General features: G+C 34.5%; 2 protein-coding genes across 2 annotated transcripts; both read right to left on the reverse strand.

Annotated features, from left to right (window-relative positions):
- Positions 1 to 2913: 2913 nt before the first annotated feature.
- LOC133198321 (uncharacterized) lies at positions 2914 to 4258 on the reverse strand. The gene is made up of 5 exons (XM_061334426.1): positions 3889 to 4258; positions 3756 to 3803; positions 3581 to 3649; positions 3255 to 3299; positions 2914 to 3159 (listed from the first exon to the last, which is right to left on the reverse strand). Exons 1-5 carry the CDS (start codon positions 4204 to 4206, stop codon positions 2941 to 2943), a joined length of 699 nt encoding a protein of 232 aa, XP_061190410.1. The 5' UTR covers positions 4207 to 4258; the 3' UTR covers positions 2914 to 2940.
- Positions 4259 to 5056: 798 nt separating this feature from the next.
- On the reverse strand, positions 5057 to 5536 carry LOC133198322 (uncharacterized). Its single transcript, XM_061334427.1, has 2 exons — positions 5449 to 5536; positions 5057 to 5352 (listed from the first exon to the last, which is right to left on the reverse strand). The coding sequence occupies exons 1-2, from the start codon at positions 5531 to 5533 to the stop codon at positions 5057 to 5059; spliced, it is 381 nt and encodes a 126-aa protein (XP_061190411.1). The 5' UTR covers positions 5534 to 5536.
- Positions 5537 to 17303: the final 11767 nt, after the last annotated feature.

A 17303-nucleotide genomic window follows, 5' to 3' on the forward strand; every position in this document is an offset into this window, starting at 1 on the left:
ACCTTGAATCATTTCTCATTAGCCTCACCTAGTATACCTCTACCCATTACACCTTACTTAGAATAACCCTTTCTCATTACACATGAATTTTTTTTTCAAACCCATTTGATTCTTCGTCTTACTAGCTATTAGAGTCTTTTCATGAAGAATGCAGTCTTCATGATATTAAAGGGTCATTTCCTATCCAAAAAATTAGGTCAAATGTTGGTGATTTTGTATTATTACTGAACGTTTTCAACGGTATTTGGTAACGTGAAGTGCGGGAAATGGTAACGTAAGCTCATTGAAACCGTTTCTAATGGGCATAACAAATGGATAAGGGCATTGTTTGGTCAATGGGTTCGTAATTTTTCACATGCAGGAAGATGACACCCTTGGCTTCAATAGTTTTTGAAAACAAAGCAAATAAGTGATTTGGTAACTTAGAGCGTTATTTTGTAACCTAAAGCGATAATTGGTAGCTTGTGCGGGATTGAGTAACTTGTACGGGGAATGGCGATCTACAGAGGGATTTGGTAACGGTATAACGGATTTGGTAACAAAGCGAGATTATGTAGCTTTCTGGAAATGGTAACTTTTATTTTTCAATTGAAGCCTTTCCAAAAACGGAATGATAGAGGAAGGAGTTGATGTTAAGGAAGAATTATGGGTATTCATATGACGAATCCCTATTTCTATCAACAAATGTAAAAAGAAATCCAGATTCCATTTTTTCCCATATCAAAGATCATTTATGAAAGAAAACTCATCTAAAATCATTGCTTTACTGTCAAACTTTCGCTGAAGTTTGATTATCATATTTTACCTATTTATACATGAAAAGTCAACGGTACAGAAAAACTAAGTGTTTGCTTGTTAAAAGTAAAATCAAACTTGATAAAACAATTTCGATAATGAAATGATGATTTAACGTTAATGGACAATCATATAATGTTAATAAATACAAGAAGCATATAATTACAAATAATCAAGGCTTTGTTCTTCTTCGCCCTATAACTATAGTCCTGCTGGACACGTCATTACTGGTGACGTAAATATAGTTAATAATGAGGACCTTAGATCACTAATTTTAAAAGGTCCTAAATTTAGGGAACCCAGATCCTTCAACTGGCGTAAGAATTTCATAAATATTATGGATTCTGTAGAGGACTACGCCAGGCGATGGGCCAGACATGAAAAAGAAGACCTTGACACTTTGACAGAATGGATTAAATGTATCAGATGTATGTTAAAATCGCGCATTAAAAGATTGAGAGGAAATATGAAAACCAACTTATAGTTCCCTTTCTAAGGAAGAAATTCTTCAAAATCATATGTCAGTTTTGAATATTTTTAATATTCCAAACAACCAAAATGAATTCGAATTACCATATTTATATTGGATTCCGAAACTTCATAAAAATCCTTACAAACAAAGATACATAGCGGGTTCCAGTAAATGTTCAACCAAGCCTCTATCTTTACTCCTCACTAAGATATTAACAGTGGTGAAGGAGAAACTTCAAGAGTACTGTGCAACAATATATTCGAGAAGTGGTGTAAATCAGATGTGGATACTTAAAAATTCCAAGGAACTTTTGGAAAATTTGAAATCACAAGATTTTACCAAAATCAACAGCTTAAAAACTTACGACTTTTCAACTTTATACACAACCATTCCCCACGATAAATTAAAGTCCAGGCTTTTTGATATCATTGACAGCTGCTTTTTCAATAAAAATGGAACTCGTAAATATACTTACCTTGTCATTGGTCATTTGCAAAATTATTTTGTTAAAAAACATTCTGATTGTACACACAAGTACTCTGAAGTTGACATTAAAAAGATGTTTGAGTTTCTGATTAACAATATCTATGTGGTTTTTGGAGACCAGGTCTTCCAACAATCTATTGGAATTGCTATGGGTACCAATTGCGCCCCGTTATTAGCAGACCTTTTTGGTATTCATATGAAGCAGAATTTGTCCAAAATCTTGTACGTGAAAAGAAGAAAACACTTGCTGTGGCGTTCAAGTCGACATTTAGATGTATCGACGACGTATTGTCAGTTAACAATGGCTATTTTCATTCTTATGTCGATACGATATATTCTGGTGAACTTGAGATAAAAGATACCACAGAGTCTGACACATCTGTTTCATATTTGGATATTTTACTTGAAAAAGACGTTAATGGTAATCTAACAACCAAGCTTTATGATAAACGTGATGACTTTAACTTTTCAATCGTCAACTTCCCTTACTTAAGCAGCAATATACCTTCATCACCTGCATACGGGGTATATATCTCTCAGTTGATTCGATACGCGAGAGCATGCTCTACGTATGTACAATTTCTAAAACGAGGTAAATTATTGACAAATAAGTTGATGAAACAAGAATATCAGCTGTCTCGTTTAAAGTCATCATTTCGTAAGTTCTATGGTCGATACAATGACCTTGTCAGCAAATACAATTTATCATTGAGTCAAATGCTGACTGACGTTTTTCATACTAATTGTTAGGCCATTATTTACACACTGAAATGTCGACGGATTTTTCCGTTATTTCCCGATCATGACAAGGAGCACACGGCGGGTGTGACCGTGCGGCAGGGGATGCTCACTCCTCCATGGCACCTGATCCCACCTCTGATGTTTGGAGGTCCGTGTTTGCTCTGCTCCTATTTTGTATTGTATTATGGACTTTTGAGCTTGAATACTGTTCGTTATCTCCATATATTTCATAATCTCACAAGACTAAAATTTGAATTAAAAATCTGAGTAACATAGACTAAGTTTCAAATAAAGTCTTAACCGGTGTACAATAGTGCCATAGTAAACGTAATCACGTACAAACTACTTATGAACTATATAGTTAACTATTATAGTTTGCTATAGTAACCTATTGTTAAATATAGCCAACATTTCTAAGGCTAACCGTGACTTCAACTTCAAGAAATTCACCTTCTAAACAATGTCCTTACTCTGTCAATTATTTTCTTTTGGTACTCTGATCCTAATTTATTTTGCATATTTAGCAAGAACAGCCTTCCCTCCTCTGATTCTTGGAGATGGCTAATCACTGCCAGTTTTGTAATGCCTTTTGTTACGTCCAATCCGCTCAGCAGGACTACTAGAGTTCTCACCTCTATTTCACTAAATGGTCTCCTTCTATGTGGCTACAATACATTTAAAATCAAGTAAGGTATGTTTATAAAAACTAAGATAATGAATATTTAAGCAAATGAAATATTAGAAGTACCAGATAACTTACCCCTGGCGGCAACTGTGGAAAACCTTCGGGTGTTTGTGTCGTTTTCTATTCAAAACACACTATGTTTAAATATCGTCCGATTCATTTTTTAAAATACAATTTCATAATTTTAAAAGTTTTATGATGAAGAGACTTAAGTATTTGATGATCATAGATTTTTTTTTATAAGCTACGTGCTGCAATACATCTATTTTAAATTATGAGTTTCGGTATAATAGATATGTATATAATAAACAAAATGGAAGAAGTAGCGTATACTGGAAGAAGTGGCGGAAATTTTGCTTCCAACAGTCATTTGCTTTTAAAATTACAATCATAACATTTACCTTTGGAGAGTCAGAATCAGGGGTAGGGTTAGGGTTTGAACTACCTTCCTCTGTACCTGTCTGCGATATCTAGAATATAAGAAAATATTTCACCGACATTTTAAAAAGAAAATAAAACATTTTCACCGAAGGAAAATGCCAAGAAATAAATTAAGACAAGTGCATTAAGATATACCTCTTGAATGGAGCTTGTTTGTGCAATCTGTTTGGTAGTTCTTGATGCCTAAATAAAAGAAAATAGGGTTTTTGAGCATCCTTAACTGTACAAATTTGAAGCTTTGAACGTTGAAATCAATATAGAAACGTACTTCACTTTCCCCTTCCATGACAGCCGTTATGAGCCTGGACACGGGCACCGCCATCTTTGATTTGTCTGACATGTGATAATATCTGTCGGCTGTGGAAGGCTCATGGGACATGTGCCTAGCTAGCACATCCCTTGAAGTGGGTACAGCCCTTCTGACTTCGGTGACAACGGATTTTCTGAGCCTAGTTGTAGAAATCGGTTTGTTTGAATCGAACATTTTGTTCCACAACCTGCCGAGACCTTTGTTTAAGGCTGAATTGTCGAGTGGCTGTTGAGGTTTTCCCCCCGTGGACCATTTAATGAAAATCGAATCCGACATCTTGAAGACGAAGTTGGGCAATCTCCTTGCCAGGTGGATATATTTGTGCACAAAAAACCAGAGCTCAGGGCTCGACATTAACGCTTGTCCGGTACCACTGAAAAAAAAATTACGGACAAGTGAATATTCCCGGGCACTTGTCCGACTGGACAAGTGCATTTTAATGTAAAAGAGTCTCTAAATAATAAAAATAACGACTGTTGAAAGTTAATCGGCAGTTTGAAGACGGAAGCTGTACATAAAAACCGGACTTCGATTCCGATAGAGATCGTAAATTGAGTTCACATTCGATCGGGATCGAAGTTCACTAATTGCATACTACTGAAAAGGCATGGGACTTACGAACTTAACGAATGACTGTGGACATTTATGTTGTTGTCAGGACAGAAAGCCTAGATAAAATTTCGTTTTATGTGTATTTTGTATTTATCAATAACATCACGAATCAATCATGCACATGCCATGTGTAATGGACTTTATTTTAGTTTTCAAGTTGACAGTATTAGATCTCTATTGAAAAATTTTCGGACAAGTGAAGTTGAAGTTCGGACAAGTGAATGTCTTGGTCACTTGTCCGAATGAACAAGTAGGAAAAAATGTTAATGTCGAGCCCTGGAGCTCGGGTGATAAGCTGATCATCGCTGGGCCTTTGAAGTCCGTCTTATGCTTCGTTACCTGTAATTTAAAGGTTCTTTTAAAAATTGTCCTTGGCAGAATTTTCACCAAATAGGAATTTACATTGTTACTTATGTCAGCATTTCTTCACAAGACTATATATTTTTTTTTTTACAAGAACTCATTTCTTTGACTGAGAGTGTGTATGCGTGAATGTGCTTAAGAGTATGTTTGATTATGTGTATGAGTGCAACTTTGGATGCAAGCGTGTGTGTGGATAACTCACAGTCAGCGTGACATATCCCTCCTCTCTTAGCTGTCGTTTTTGAATAACGTCGTGCGTTATGGATAGGACGGCTCCTGCCTTCTGGCCATTTGCTATAATGATCCGGAAAATCACGTAGTCCCGAACCTTGATAAATAACTCCATTGTACAATTGATATGTGAGGCTTTCCGAATCTCGTCCTCTACAGACGCCACGAAGTCAGATTTTAAAAACTGATTGATTTCTTCCGGACTTATCAAATTGCCTGTTAAAAGAAACTTGATTAAATATACATTTATATGTCACTTATGAACCTACTTTCTTATGTATGCTTTTCAATGATTTTCCAAGAAACACAAACCTAACGCATCTGCCTCCACTTCTGTTCTTCGCTGCGCAATTTTTTTGCGCAAGCTCTTCCTGGCATCTTTCAACATCTGTATCATTCGATGGAGGTGCTCTTGCTTTCTTCAAGTTGGGAGGTCTGCCTTAACACAAAATGCTAAGAAGTCTCCCAAGCTTCTCATGTAAGCTTTCACAGTGCTCGCCTGCCACTGTTCCATGGCTGTGTTGAACCAAACCTCGAAGATTTTTTCTTCATCTAAAAGATCCCCGACAAAGAATGTAGGGTCTTCCACACCACCTTCCAGATATTAAAAATATGGGTAACGATTTGATGCGCCGTTTTTTCATCCTGAAGCGACAAAGGGCCCTTCAGGGTCGCTTTAAAACGGGCCAGGATTGGAACTTGAATTAAAAAAAAGTTTATTCATATCTCTGATAGCAAAAAAAATATTGAATACATCATTCCATTTTAGCAACTTGCTACATACCGGAAGCATAAAAAAGAAAGTATTAAATTCAATGAGATGGACAGACCAAATAAAGATAAATAGAAATGATTTCAAAATTCTAGAGCATTGGCTTACCGTCGCTACATGATTGGTATTTCTCTCCTGGGGTTGGGCGAGGCCAGTAGAGGATCGTGTCGTCAGAGGACCTAAAAGAAATGAAAAGTCTCTGTTACATCATGTGACATTACGAAAGAAAAAAGAAAGGCAATGTAGGAAGTGAATCAAAACTGAAATAAGAGATATTTTTACCCTGATGGTTTGAGAATATTTCTAAATATTTATCTGATGTAACAATCAAATTCTATCACATTCCTTTATTCAAGAAAAATGAAGATACCAACCTACTGCTAGGAACTTCTTCCACTGTTTCTACACTCTTCCTATAAATAGCATAAAAATTTACTATCAACAACAAACAAGTGGTTCATTTGTCAAAATCATTTTCATTGTTAAGATCTGAAAAGTATTGCAAATGTGAATATACTCACCCATAAATACAAGCTTCTCTAACTGTTTCCATTCTTCTGATTTCCTGATCTTCTCTACCAAAATGTCACAAAACACTTCAGCAAATTTAAAAAAATATATTCAGAATAAGCTTTAATCAATCCTGCTTCAGACCATTCTTTTCATCATTACTATATCCCCTATTACCCCTGACCTAGCATACCCGACACCTACCCACTGCTGTTTTCCTAGTATACCCTGAACAATTTTAAATTTACATAGTACACCCATTACTCCTAATCCTGACCAAATATATCCGAACTCTTTTCCCATTAGCCTCACCTAATATACCTCTACGCATTACCCATTAAACCCTTCCTCATACTCAGTATTCTTTTTCAAATTCAATTGATTTTCGTCCTACCAGTTAGAAGGTCCTTTTCATCGAGAATTCATAGTAAGATTATTACCATTTGGCATTAATTTACGAATTTTATTTGAAACTTCAACGAAAATCCTGAAATAGTTTCCAACGGTATTTGGTAACTCCAAGTGCGGGAAATGGTAACATAAACTCATGGAAGGCATTTCTAATGGGTATGCCAAATGGATCAAGGGATTGTAGCGTCAATGGGTTCATAATATTTAACATGCAGGGAGATGATACCCTTTGCTTCAATAGGTTACCAAATCAAAGCAAATGAGTGATTTGGTAACTCAGAGCGTTATTTGGTAACCTTAAGCAATAATTGGTAACTTGTGCGGGATTGAGTAACTTGTGCGGGAAATGGTAACCTAGAGCGGGATTTGTAACGATATAGCGGGAATTGGTAACAAAGCCCTATTGGGTAAGGTGCGGGAAACGGTAATCTGATTGCATTTCAATATTTTCTACGGGGCAAAGGAAAGAAAAAGAGTATTAGAATGTCAAATTGGTTGTTATGTGTTCTGTGGGATTGGATAAAAGGGTGGGAAATGGTAACCAAGAGTTTGTGCATTAAATGGTTACTAAAATAACAGTATTCGTTCAGATGCCTCTTAGATTATTAAATGGAATTGCCGAAGCTGAGTGACTAAGATGACAATAAAACTGCGATTATTTTAACACTAATCCTTACTTAACTGTACAAAATCCTTGCTTATTTGAAAAATGCTTAATTTTTATGAGCAAAGAATTCCTGCTTTTATTCAATTTTACCCTTAATGTTTAAGAAAGGAATGCTTTTTTTTACTGTGATCAATGAATTCCTGCAGTTACTGAATTAGTCTAACCCTTATCTTGAAGAACAAAAGAAACGTTTGTGTGATATTCTTAATTCTTAATCAAATGTGATTCAGAAAGTTGTTGTATCATCACTATATCACTTGATAGCCCTTTGTGAAACCTTGCAACGTGCAGCTGTCACCCATCCAAGTACTGATCATGCTTGACGTTGCTTAACCTGCATCATCAAGACGAGGGACATGTCGCATAGCCAGAAATGCTATCTTACTTGTAAATCAGTGTAAGTTCCTTTTATATTTCAGCTATTTTTTTGGGTTTCATTATTTTTTATTTGGACAAATGACATACACTTAAACAATTACAATGTGGTTTATGATACACACTGAATTAAAAAATACTAATGGGAAAAGTTTAAATTTTAATTTTCTCAAATTATCTCCGGTATTTTTATCAAAGCTATGCAATGGAAGTAAGCTGATACGAACCGGTCCATCTCAGTTGTTTCTTCCAATTTTTCCAAGGATGCAGTGGGTGAGGATATGCATCTTTTTTCAGCTGCTTCCATGGTACTTTCCCTACAAACAATTCAAATGATTATTCAGCTGTAGTGCAAATAAAATCAAATTTAAAGTCATACAAGTATGCTTGTGCTCACAAACCTTTCATCATCACTTGGGTCTGTAAGGTCCTCCAGGTGTAGAGAAGGTACACATTCATCACTACAAAATGAAGATATATGGATAATTGAAGAAATATATTTCTATACGATTGAATTAATGCTTCAAAATTCAATCTACGTCGTAAAGTTGTCCACAACTTTGGGACTTCGGAAGCGGAGGTACTCAATGCGTTCTCTTTTGGAGATGTGGTGCGTCCTCCGCGGATGGTCCCCAAAGCGCGCAGTGGCCTTGTTGTACAAAATACATTGGCGAACAATGTAACGCCCTTGCTTCACCGGTTTTTGAAAAACCTCCTGCTTATGGACCTGCCTCATATGCCACCGCATATGGACAACTCTCTTCCCACACTGTAAACAACCATGTTTTTGTCAGAGTCTTTTTACAGTTTTCTTTTCCTCAACAGTCTTTCGGATTGATGTTTTTTTTTTCTTTTTACCTTTTCTGAACTTTGAAATTTTCTCCAGGGAAAATAAACTCTCTGAATCCGTTTCTCTGATTGCTTCGTTCAACATTCTCCTAAGCTCTCCTTCCCTGGAGGAAATCTTAGAGCCCGTGATCTCAAATCTTCTATCTTTGGGGAGCGACAGAGACGTTGAAACTCTGTCCAACTTGTGTGACCCACGCGTCATTTGGGACTGATGCTCCAACCATTTCTGTAGGCTATCCTCCTTCCACTGTTTCACAGACGATTCTTCGTTGGTATCATCTGGGAAAATATCCAAAAAATATGACTGTAGCTGTTATTTAGGAAAAACATTGTTAAGAAATAAGTTCATTTTTTTCTTCAGCATGATTTTATCCTTAAAAGATCACGGTTAGCAAACTTATATTCTTGTTTCCCTTAGATATATCAACTGCAAATTATAGAATATCTCCGATATTATTAGATATTATAGAATATCTAGGTCAGATTCATTACCAGAGAAACAAGGATCTTTATTTCCCTGGGACTCCGCCACATCAGCTTCTAGAATATCTAGGTCAGATTCATTACCAGATAAACATGGATCTTTATTTCCCTGGGACTCCGCCACATCAGCTTCCATCTCTACTAAAAGGAATCACAAAATGCTCCAGTTATTACAAAACGCAACTCGATAAGATGATATGAAGGAGAAATAAATGATATATTATAAATATTAAATTAAAAAAAAAATCAATATATATTTGGTGTCTATTATCGATAGGAGAAGAAGCTGAATTATCTCCTACCTGGCACTTCTGGAATAAACCCTCCAGATCCTTTAGAACAAAAGATATACAAAAAATGATTATATCTCTCTCTCTTCTACACACACACCCTTACGGAGAGAGAGAAAGAGTGGGGGGGGAGGGAGGGATAGTATATTAATATATTAGATATATCTTTGTTTCTATGAAAGTTAAAAACACTCTTTATGTGCACGTAAAGATGAAAGCACATGCTTTATTTTCAAGCAAACGAAAGGTGGATTGTTTATTACCTTGCTCCGATGTCATTTCATGAGAGCTATCCCTAATTTCTGAAATGAAAGGTATTCTACAGTGTAGCACAGATACAGCTTGTAATCAATCACGCTTACAGTAAAATGATTTTTATGTACCTCAAAAACGCATTATGCATAGAGTAGGCGATTTGATGTAAGAAAGTACAAATGACTACATGTAATACCTGCATCGGAAGGGAGAGACTCTATACCTTTTTCCTCGCTCATACCAATTCCTTAAAAAAGAAACTATTCTTTACGAATAAAAATTTTAATATCTAGTTTTATTTGTGTTTGAGTGCGATATTCTTATATTGATTGAGGAGAATTTGCAACACATTCCTCTACATTAAGCAAACAACTATTTTTTTTTTTTTTATCTCTATTCATTTATAAAGAAGAAAAAGAAAACAAATAAGAATAAATAATAACTTGTGCGGGAAATACTTACCTTGACCGGACTTGGGAATTGGTGTAGCGGGATTTTGTAACAAAACTTGTGCGAGAAATGGTAACCTATAGTGGGCGTTTGGTAACGGTACAGCGGGATTTGGTAACAAAGCTTTAGGTGGTAACTTGTGCACGAAATAGTAACCTGAGGAACTTTTATAAAAGAATGAGAATATTAATAATGGTATCACAGGGTCCAAAGTATGCTTAAATGCATCATACAGGAAGAAGACACTCTAATGTTTTTTCGTTTGTGAAATCGAAGCAAAAGTGTCATTTGGTAACTTACAGCGTGATTTTGTTACTTAAGGCGTTAATAGGTAACATAGATTTTGTAACATTTTGGAAATGGGCATCTTTTGCAGGAAACGACTATCTTTTACTTCGAATTTTTTTGGCAAATTCACTTTATTTTAGATGTTCATTAAATATTTTCGTTAAACTGTCTTCTTTTATTCTTTGAATCACTGTTTAAAACTTAAATAGAGAATGTATCCAATGTATAATGATGCATAAAGAAAGGATATTGAACAATTTTGAATCATTTTAAATTAGTTAAAATGTATTGCTGAATAACGTAAAAAGTCAAATGAACATAATTGGTAACATTTTAAATCTGGCTATTTTGCATTATATATGTTTCTGAAATTCTCTGCCCCTTTATGAAAATGAGAGAATTCTAATTTTCTCAAATTATCTCCGGTATCTGATTTCTTTGCATTTCGAATTGGGATCTTATACAATATTTTACCAAGATATATGTATAAAATTCAGATTACTTTTTACAATATGTTAATTAAACCTGCTCTCTCCATAGACTTCAATGTAAAGTCAAATTGCAATTTATCAGACAATAATCAAACTTTGTAAATGTCCATGATAGATCATTTTTATTTGATGATATCTTCTAAATGATACCGTAAACATAAAAAACTACACTAATCATTTATAAGGCAAAACTATTTTAAGTTTATCGTCATGCTTTACACTCATTTTCATTCTCACAGAGAGGTACCTCGCAATTTGCTGGGGTACCTCCTAATTTATTACATGCACTCCGGGACTTAGGCGCTAATTGACGCCTTCGTTGCCCCCAATCTTTATTTACGTACACACATCACGCATATTCAATAATAACCAGAAAATTTCTTTGAATTGCGAATGTTAAGGAGAAATTCAATTGTTGTACAGGACGACAATTAATACATCATTTCAATTATAGCTACTCAATTTTTTTCCCAACGGCAAAAAAATGAACAACCAAAATTTATAAACCTTCAATGTTTAAAAGTGACTAACTTGCTTACAACAAGAAATTCCTGCTCATATTGGTTTAAGTTTTACAGAATTATCAAATTACAACTATAAAAATTTAATAAAATAAAATTCTGTTTAATAGCAGTTGTTTTTTGCGTAATTAACGCATTCTTAAACTTGGCAGTTTTTCTCGTCTATATTATTCAGTCATGAAATAAAATGCAACCTTAACTTAAAAAAAGGAAACGTACTGTTAAATCACTAATTTTCGTGGGGTTTAATTATCGTTATTTTCTTTGCATGTCGAGACCCAAGAAGTTTATGTCATCTACGAAATGAAAAAAAGTTGAAGTTTAAGTAATTCTTTCTCATTGAACCATGAAATGAAAACCCGAAGAACAAATACAATTTGACACCACGAAAATATGTGATTTTGCAGTATACATATCAAAAGAAATTTTCCGTCGAAATAACTGTTTCAAAATATAAATTCTAAAATATTCTCCCAAAAAATAAATTGCCTACCTTTTAGTGTTCTCTTCCCTGGTAAATTTTTCCGTCCGCACTCTGCAGCTTTAGGGACACTGTGTACTTACACTGTTCTATGTGATGACCTAAAGATCCCACGCTAACCCCGCAGCTGGCGTCATCATATACACAAAGTCAGCGCGCGCTCTGTGTGATCTTGGACAGAAGAGTTCCAAACACAAAAGAGCTCCAAACACAGAAGAGTTCCAAATACAAAAGAGCGGGATTTGGTAACGGTATATCGAGATTGGGTACCTTGTGCGGGAAATGGTAACCTTTTTCAATTGAAGCCTTTCTAAAGGGCAGGAGAATTAAAGAAGAGCAACAAGTGTTCAAAAGGTTGCAAGTTTATCACATTCTGAAAGATGACACTCTAGGCTTCTGTAGTTAAAGAGAACAAAGCAAAAGCGAGATTTGGTAACTTAGAGCGGGATTTGGTAACGGTATAGCGGGATTTGGTAACAAAGCGGGATTGGGTAACTTGTGCCGGAAATGTTGACATGATTTCATCTGAATCCTATCTTACGGGCATAGGGCATTGAGAAGAGTACCTAAATCTCTGTTAGACCGTACGTTCTCAGAGATATTTAAAGAAGAAGCTCTTGGCTACTGTACTTCAGGAAGTCAAAGCAAAAAGGTCAATTGGTCAATTAAATTATATTCCTTCTTGAATTTTCGGAAATAAAGTGCTATGTGTCCGATGAGATGGGGGCCTAGATAGCGTCTACTATAGTACAGAGTAAATTGACAGTGGAGACTTATGCTGCGTCATGTTCACGCTAGCCAGTACTAACAATACGATCACTTATTACTAGGAAACAAAATATGGGCAAAAATTTTTGATATTTAGAAGAATAAGTCTTCATCAATTGTGTTTCAGACCGTTCCTTTTATCATCACTATATCACCTATTACACCTAACCTAATATACCTGTACACCTACCCATTGCCCTTTCCTAGTATACCCTGAACAATTACTCATTTACCTTGTATACCCATTACCCCTAACCCTGATCTAATATACTCTGACTCATTTCTCATTAAGCTGATCTAGTATACCTCCACCCATTACCCAATACACCTTACTTACAGTACCAACCAGACCCAACCTGACACAAAGCACTCCCGGGGACTGCTTTCTGGGACTGCTAAAGCAGTCCCACAGCGGTCCCACAAAGCAGTCCCAGTGGGCGGGGTTAATTAATTTAATGGGCGGAGCTTACTCAGAATGAGATTACCAATAAACAATGTAACTATATAAAAGGCAGTTGAAATTGATGAGCAATTCTTTCTTAGTAGTATCAACAAATATTTACAATTCTTACGCGACAGTCATTTCTGAACTGTTAAGAAAATCACAGGACGCGTATAGAAACAAATTATAATTATTGAATGAAGAAGACGTTCACACATATTAATAACATGAATATTTAAACACAATTATTTGGTATATTAATTTTTAACCAAAATAAACCAATTTCTTTATTTTTTGTGATTGATATTGGTTTTCATATTTATTTTTTTATATAGAAAATTAAACTTAAATTGTTTATTTTATACCAGAATTAGCTTTAAATTAGGGATGTCAACGAATAGTCGACTATTCGACTATCAGTCGAATGGACCGACGATCGAATAATGAAACGACATTCGAATATTATTATTATTAAATAAATGCAATAAAAGAGTGATTTAACGAGATGGAATTCTCATCTTTAATATTCCTCAACAAAAACGATTGACTTTCCATGTGCTTATAGAAAGTAATTGTTAGTGCTTCACTACCACGGGAAGTATATGTCAGTTACTGCCTGTGTTGTTTTTGTAATAAATTACCCATCAGATTACTGGACTTTGTTTAGAAAATTATTAATATACTTATACCCTGTACCAATTATATTTTTTTTTATTTTCGGATTGCTCAAATCCAAGGAACACAACATAGCCGTGACATGTTTTGACACTTCGATAATTATTAAAACAATCCGCTTACATTTTAAGGACATTTTGATAGCCGGGGCAATCAAGTGAATAAGTAGTATCTGTTTAACAATATCACGAGAACCTGATTTTTATTTATTTTATAATAAGCTAAAATAAATAAATAAATAAATAAATAAAAATATATCGGCAGGCAGTTTTTAAATAATGCTTACTATAACAAAAATTGACTGTATAGATCGATTTATGAATTCGATTGACAGGGAAATTATACATTTTGGAGAATTGGGTGTCTTAATTTATTTCATATAATCATGGCTATCCACACGTTACGTTGCATTAATTTTGATGTTACGTTTTAAATAGATTTATGTAAAAGGTTTTTTTGAGTTACAAATACGTCATGTACCAGTGAAGTTTGAAATAAACTTTTATTTTCAGAAAATGTTCCGAATATTCGACTATCGTTCGAATAATGCAACCGAATAATCGACTAAGGAAAATAAATATTTTGACATCCCTACTTTAAATAGATAATAATAATTATAGAGCAAGGCCGATTCCCATATTATACTCTGAATGCATTTTTCTTAAGTATTGGAGCTTTTGAAAAATTCTTTGTTAAACATTGCCGAGTATTATATTTCAGTCATGATTATTTTCAATGACTTCTTAATTAAATTATCTTTAGATTCTCAGTTTTAAGTGTTTTATTATATGAATGTTCGAGTGCACATCTGTAAATCACGCAAATGGAACCCTCAGATTATGTTCAAAATTAATTAATCCCGAAATAAATTTATACACAATTATTGAAACTAAGATATTTTGCAGGACATAGATTGAAATTAGTGTCAACGTTGACCAGGGTGTTCAATGATGTGTAACACTGATACCCAAATAACATACATTGACTTTCTGCTAATGCCCAAAGGCGATTGAAACCTCAGGTGTTGACACCATTTTATACAATCCAGCATTATTAACCGACCAGGTAAACACAAACAAAGAAATAAGAAACAAGTCACAATTCCCGATATTTTCAAATGTTTATTTTTTAAATAAATGTACTCTTTTAATAACTTGTTTATAAATTAAAAACTAATTCATAAATAAATCCCCGAATAATTGTTCACATTGTTTATGTGACAGAAGAATGGTAGAATAATTTTATTTCATGGTCATTAAATAAATTATTAGGTTTTATTTGAGGGTGGTAAAAAATAGCATGGAGTGCTCTTTTTTAAGCATGGTATTAGCTTTTCCAATTAAGAAAAAAAATCCAATACAGTACGTTCCTCTGAATACATGCATCTTACTGAAATGACAAGTTTGTTTTTAAATAGTGCTAATGCAAACTTTGAGTACATATATAATTTGAAAGCATTAATTTATTAAATAGGCCTAGATAATTTTTTTTCCAAACACCTGTATTGAAGTTTAATTTAAGGGATAAAAATCATCCCCTGACTTCCCTTTTTAACTACTTTTATTTTCTTAAAATTAATTCTAGACTACAATTGTGTAAATTTACAGCCCTCTTCAGACATTTAGTAATTACATGTATAACTATCTCTATTTATTTAATTTTTGTAAGAAATTAATACTTGTTTTTTTTTTTATATTTGTTTCTATCTTAAACACCTCTCTGCAGAAAGTAAACAAAACAACAACAAGGAGCTGCAAATTCAGAATACACAAGGGGCGGAGCTATCATGTCACTCATAACCTTTTTCACGCATGAGTGAACAAAGCAGTCCCAGAAAGCAGTCCCAGGGACTGCTGGGTCTGCTTTCTAGAGCAGTCCCATAGGGGTCCCAGAGCAGTCCCAGAGCGGTCCAAAAGCAGTCCCGGGGACTGCTTTCTGGGACTGCTTTGGTGTCAGGTTGGGTCTGGTTGGTACTGTAGCATACCCTTTCTAATTATTCTTGATTTTTTTTAAATGAATTAATTCACCTTAACTAATGGCGGCAAAATCTTAATTACAGATACAGTCAACAGATAGATTTATCATTAATTGTCCAGTTGGACAACAATAATGCTTGAATAATTTTCGCTTCACAATGTATTTGAAAGGCTAATAAAGACAGGAAACAGACAGACAGATAGATAGAAAATATAAATACAGAATAAAAACAATAACAGCGTCACACGAAAATAGCATTCGAAAACAGTAACTTTCTACTTTTGACATATATGGATTCAAAAACCAATAACCACGCCTACCAAAATCACGTGACAGAAAGTGACATTGACGAGACTGCTCCGGAACAATCGTCGTAAAACCCCCTATACCCTAACCCTAACCCTAACAGACATGGCTGAGATATATAAGAGATTTCGAAATACTTACAATAAGGTAGCTTCTCTGGCTGTGAGGAATGTATCACGCTTTGCATGACGCAAGTTAAGCGACGTCTAGCGTGACGTACTATTGGGTGGGTGACCACTGCACGTTGATAGCTACCAGGCGATATAATGATGAAGAAATTAAAAGTCTGAAACACAGCTGATGAAGGCTTACTCTTCTGAATATTGACATTTTTTCTTCTTTCCTTAAGGGGTATATGACCATAAAAAGGAATCAAGTTCTAACTCGGTGATTGATTTGATATAATTCGTAGTGTTTACATACAGGAAGTGACAATATTACATACTCTAATATGTCTATATTTTGAACTTATAATATTAAGAAGTTAATATAACCCCTAACATATATAATGCCTAACGAATTGCACCTATAAATGCATATCTGAAATAAAAAAAAATAATAAAATACAACATTAAAGATAATTCAGAATATATAACAAAGATTATAGGTGTTTAATCGTTTATTGGTATTATTTATGTTTTAAGCGACATGCAATTCGTGTGTACAATTGTAGCTGATATAAGCGACAGCAGTTAAAAATGGCTGAATACACAATGGAAATAAAAGAAAAACAAAGATCGTTTTTCATTATGATTTATTATTATGAAACAAATATCTTTCTTCCAACAGATAGGGTAGATGTATATGACTACAACAGGTAGGACTGATGTATATGAATCTCTGAAATTAGAGTAATAGTAGAAAACTTCGACGTAACTTGTAACGGAGAGTAATCAATTGAAGAAAATGGTCCTTGGCACTGTGAAAACGACCTGAAAAAAAGGGGGTTGAATTTTGTTCCTATGTATTGAGAGCACCCCTACTTTTGAACGATTTTCTGACGAATAAAGTGCGGCCAATACACGGGATTTTACGGTAACCATGCCAACTGGAATCCTCGAGAACAGAATATAAATCAAGTATAATTGAAATCAAACCAGAAATCAAGGAGGAATAGTATTCGAAAGAGCTATTATATTTACTATGACGAAATAGA

The sequence above is a fragment of the Saccostrea echinata genome, unplaced genomic scaffold (genome assembly GCF_033153115.1).
Source record: "Saccostrea echinata isolate AGI-Se365-2 ecotype Australia unplaced genomic scaffold, CSIRO_AGI_Sech_v1 ptg000033l, whole genome shotgun sequence".
In the NCBI taxonomy this organism is placed as follows: Eukaryota; Metazoa; Mollusca; class Bivalvia; order Ostreida; family Ostreidae; genus Saccostrea; species Saccostrea echinata.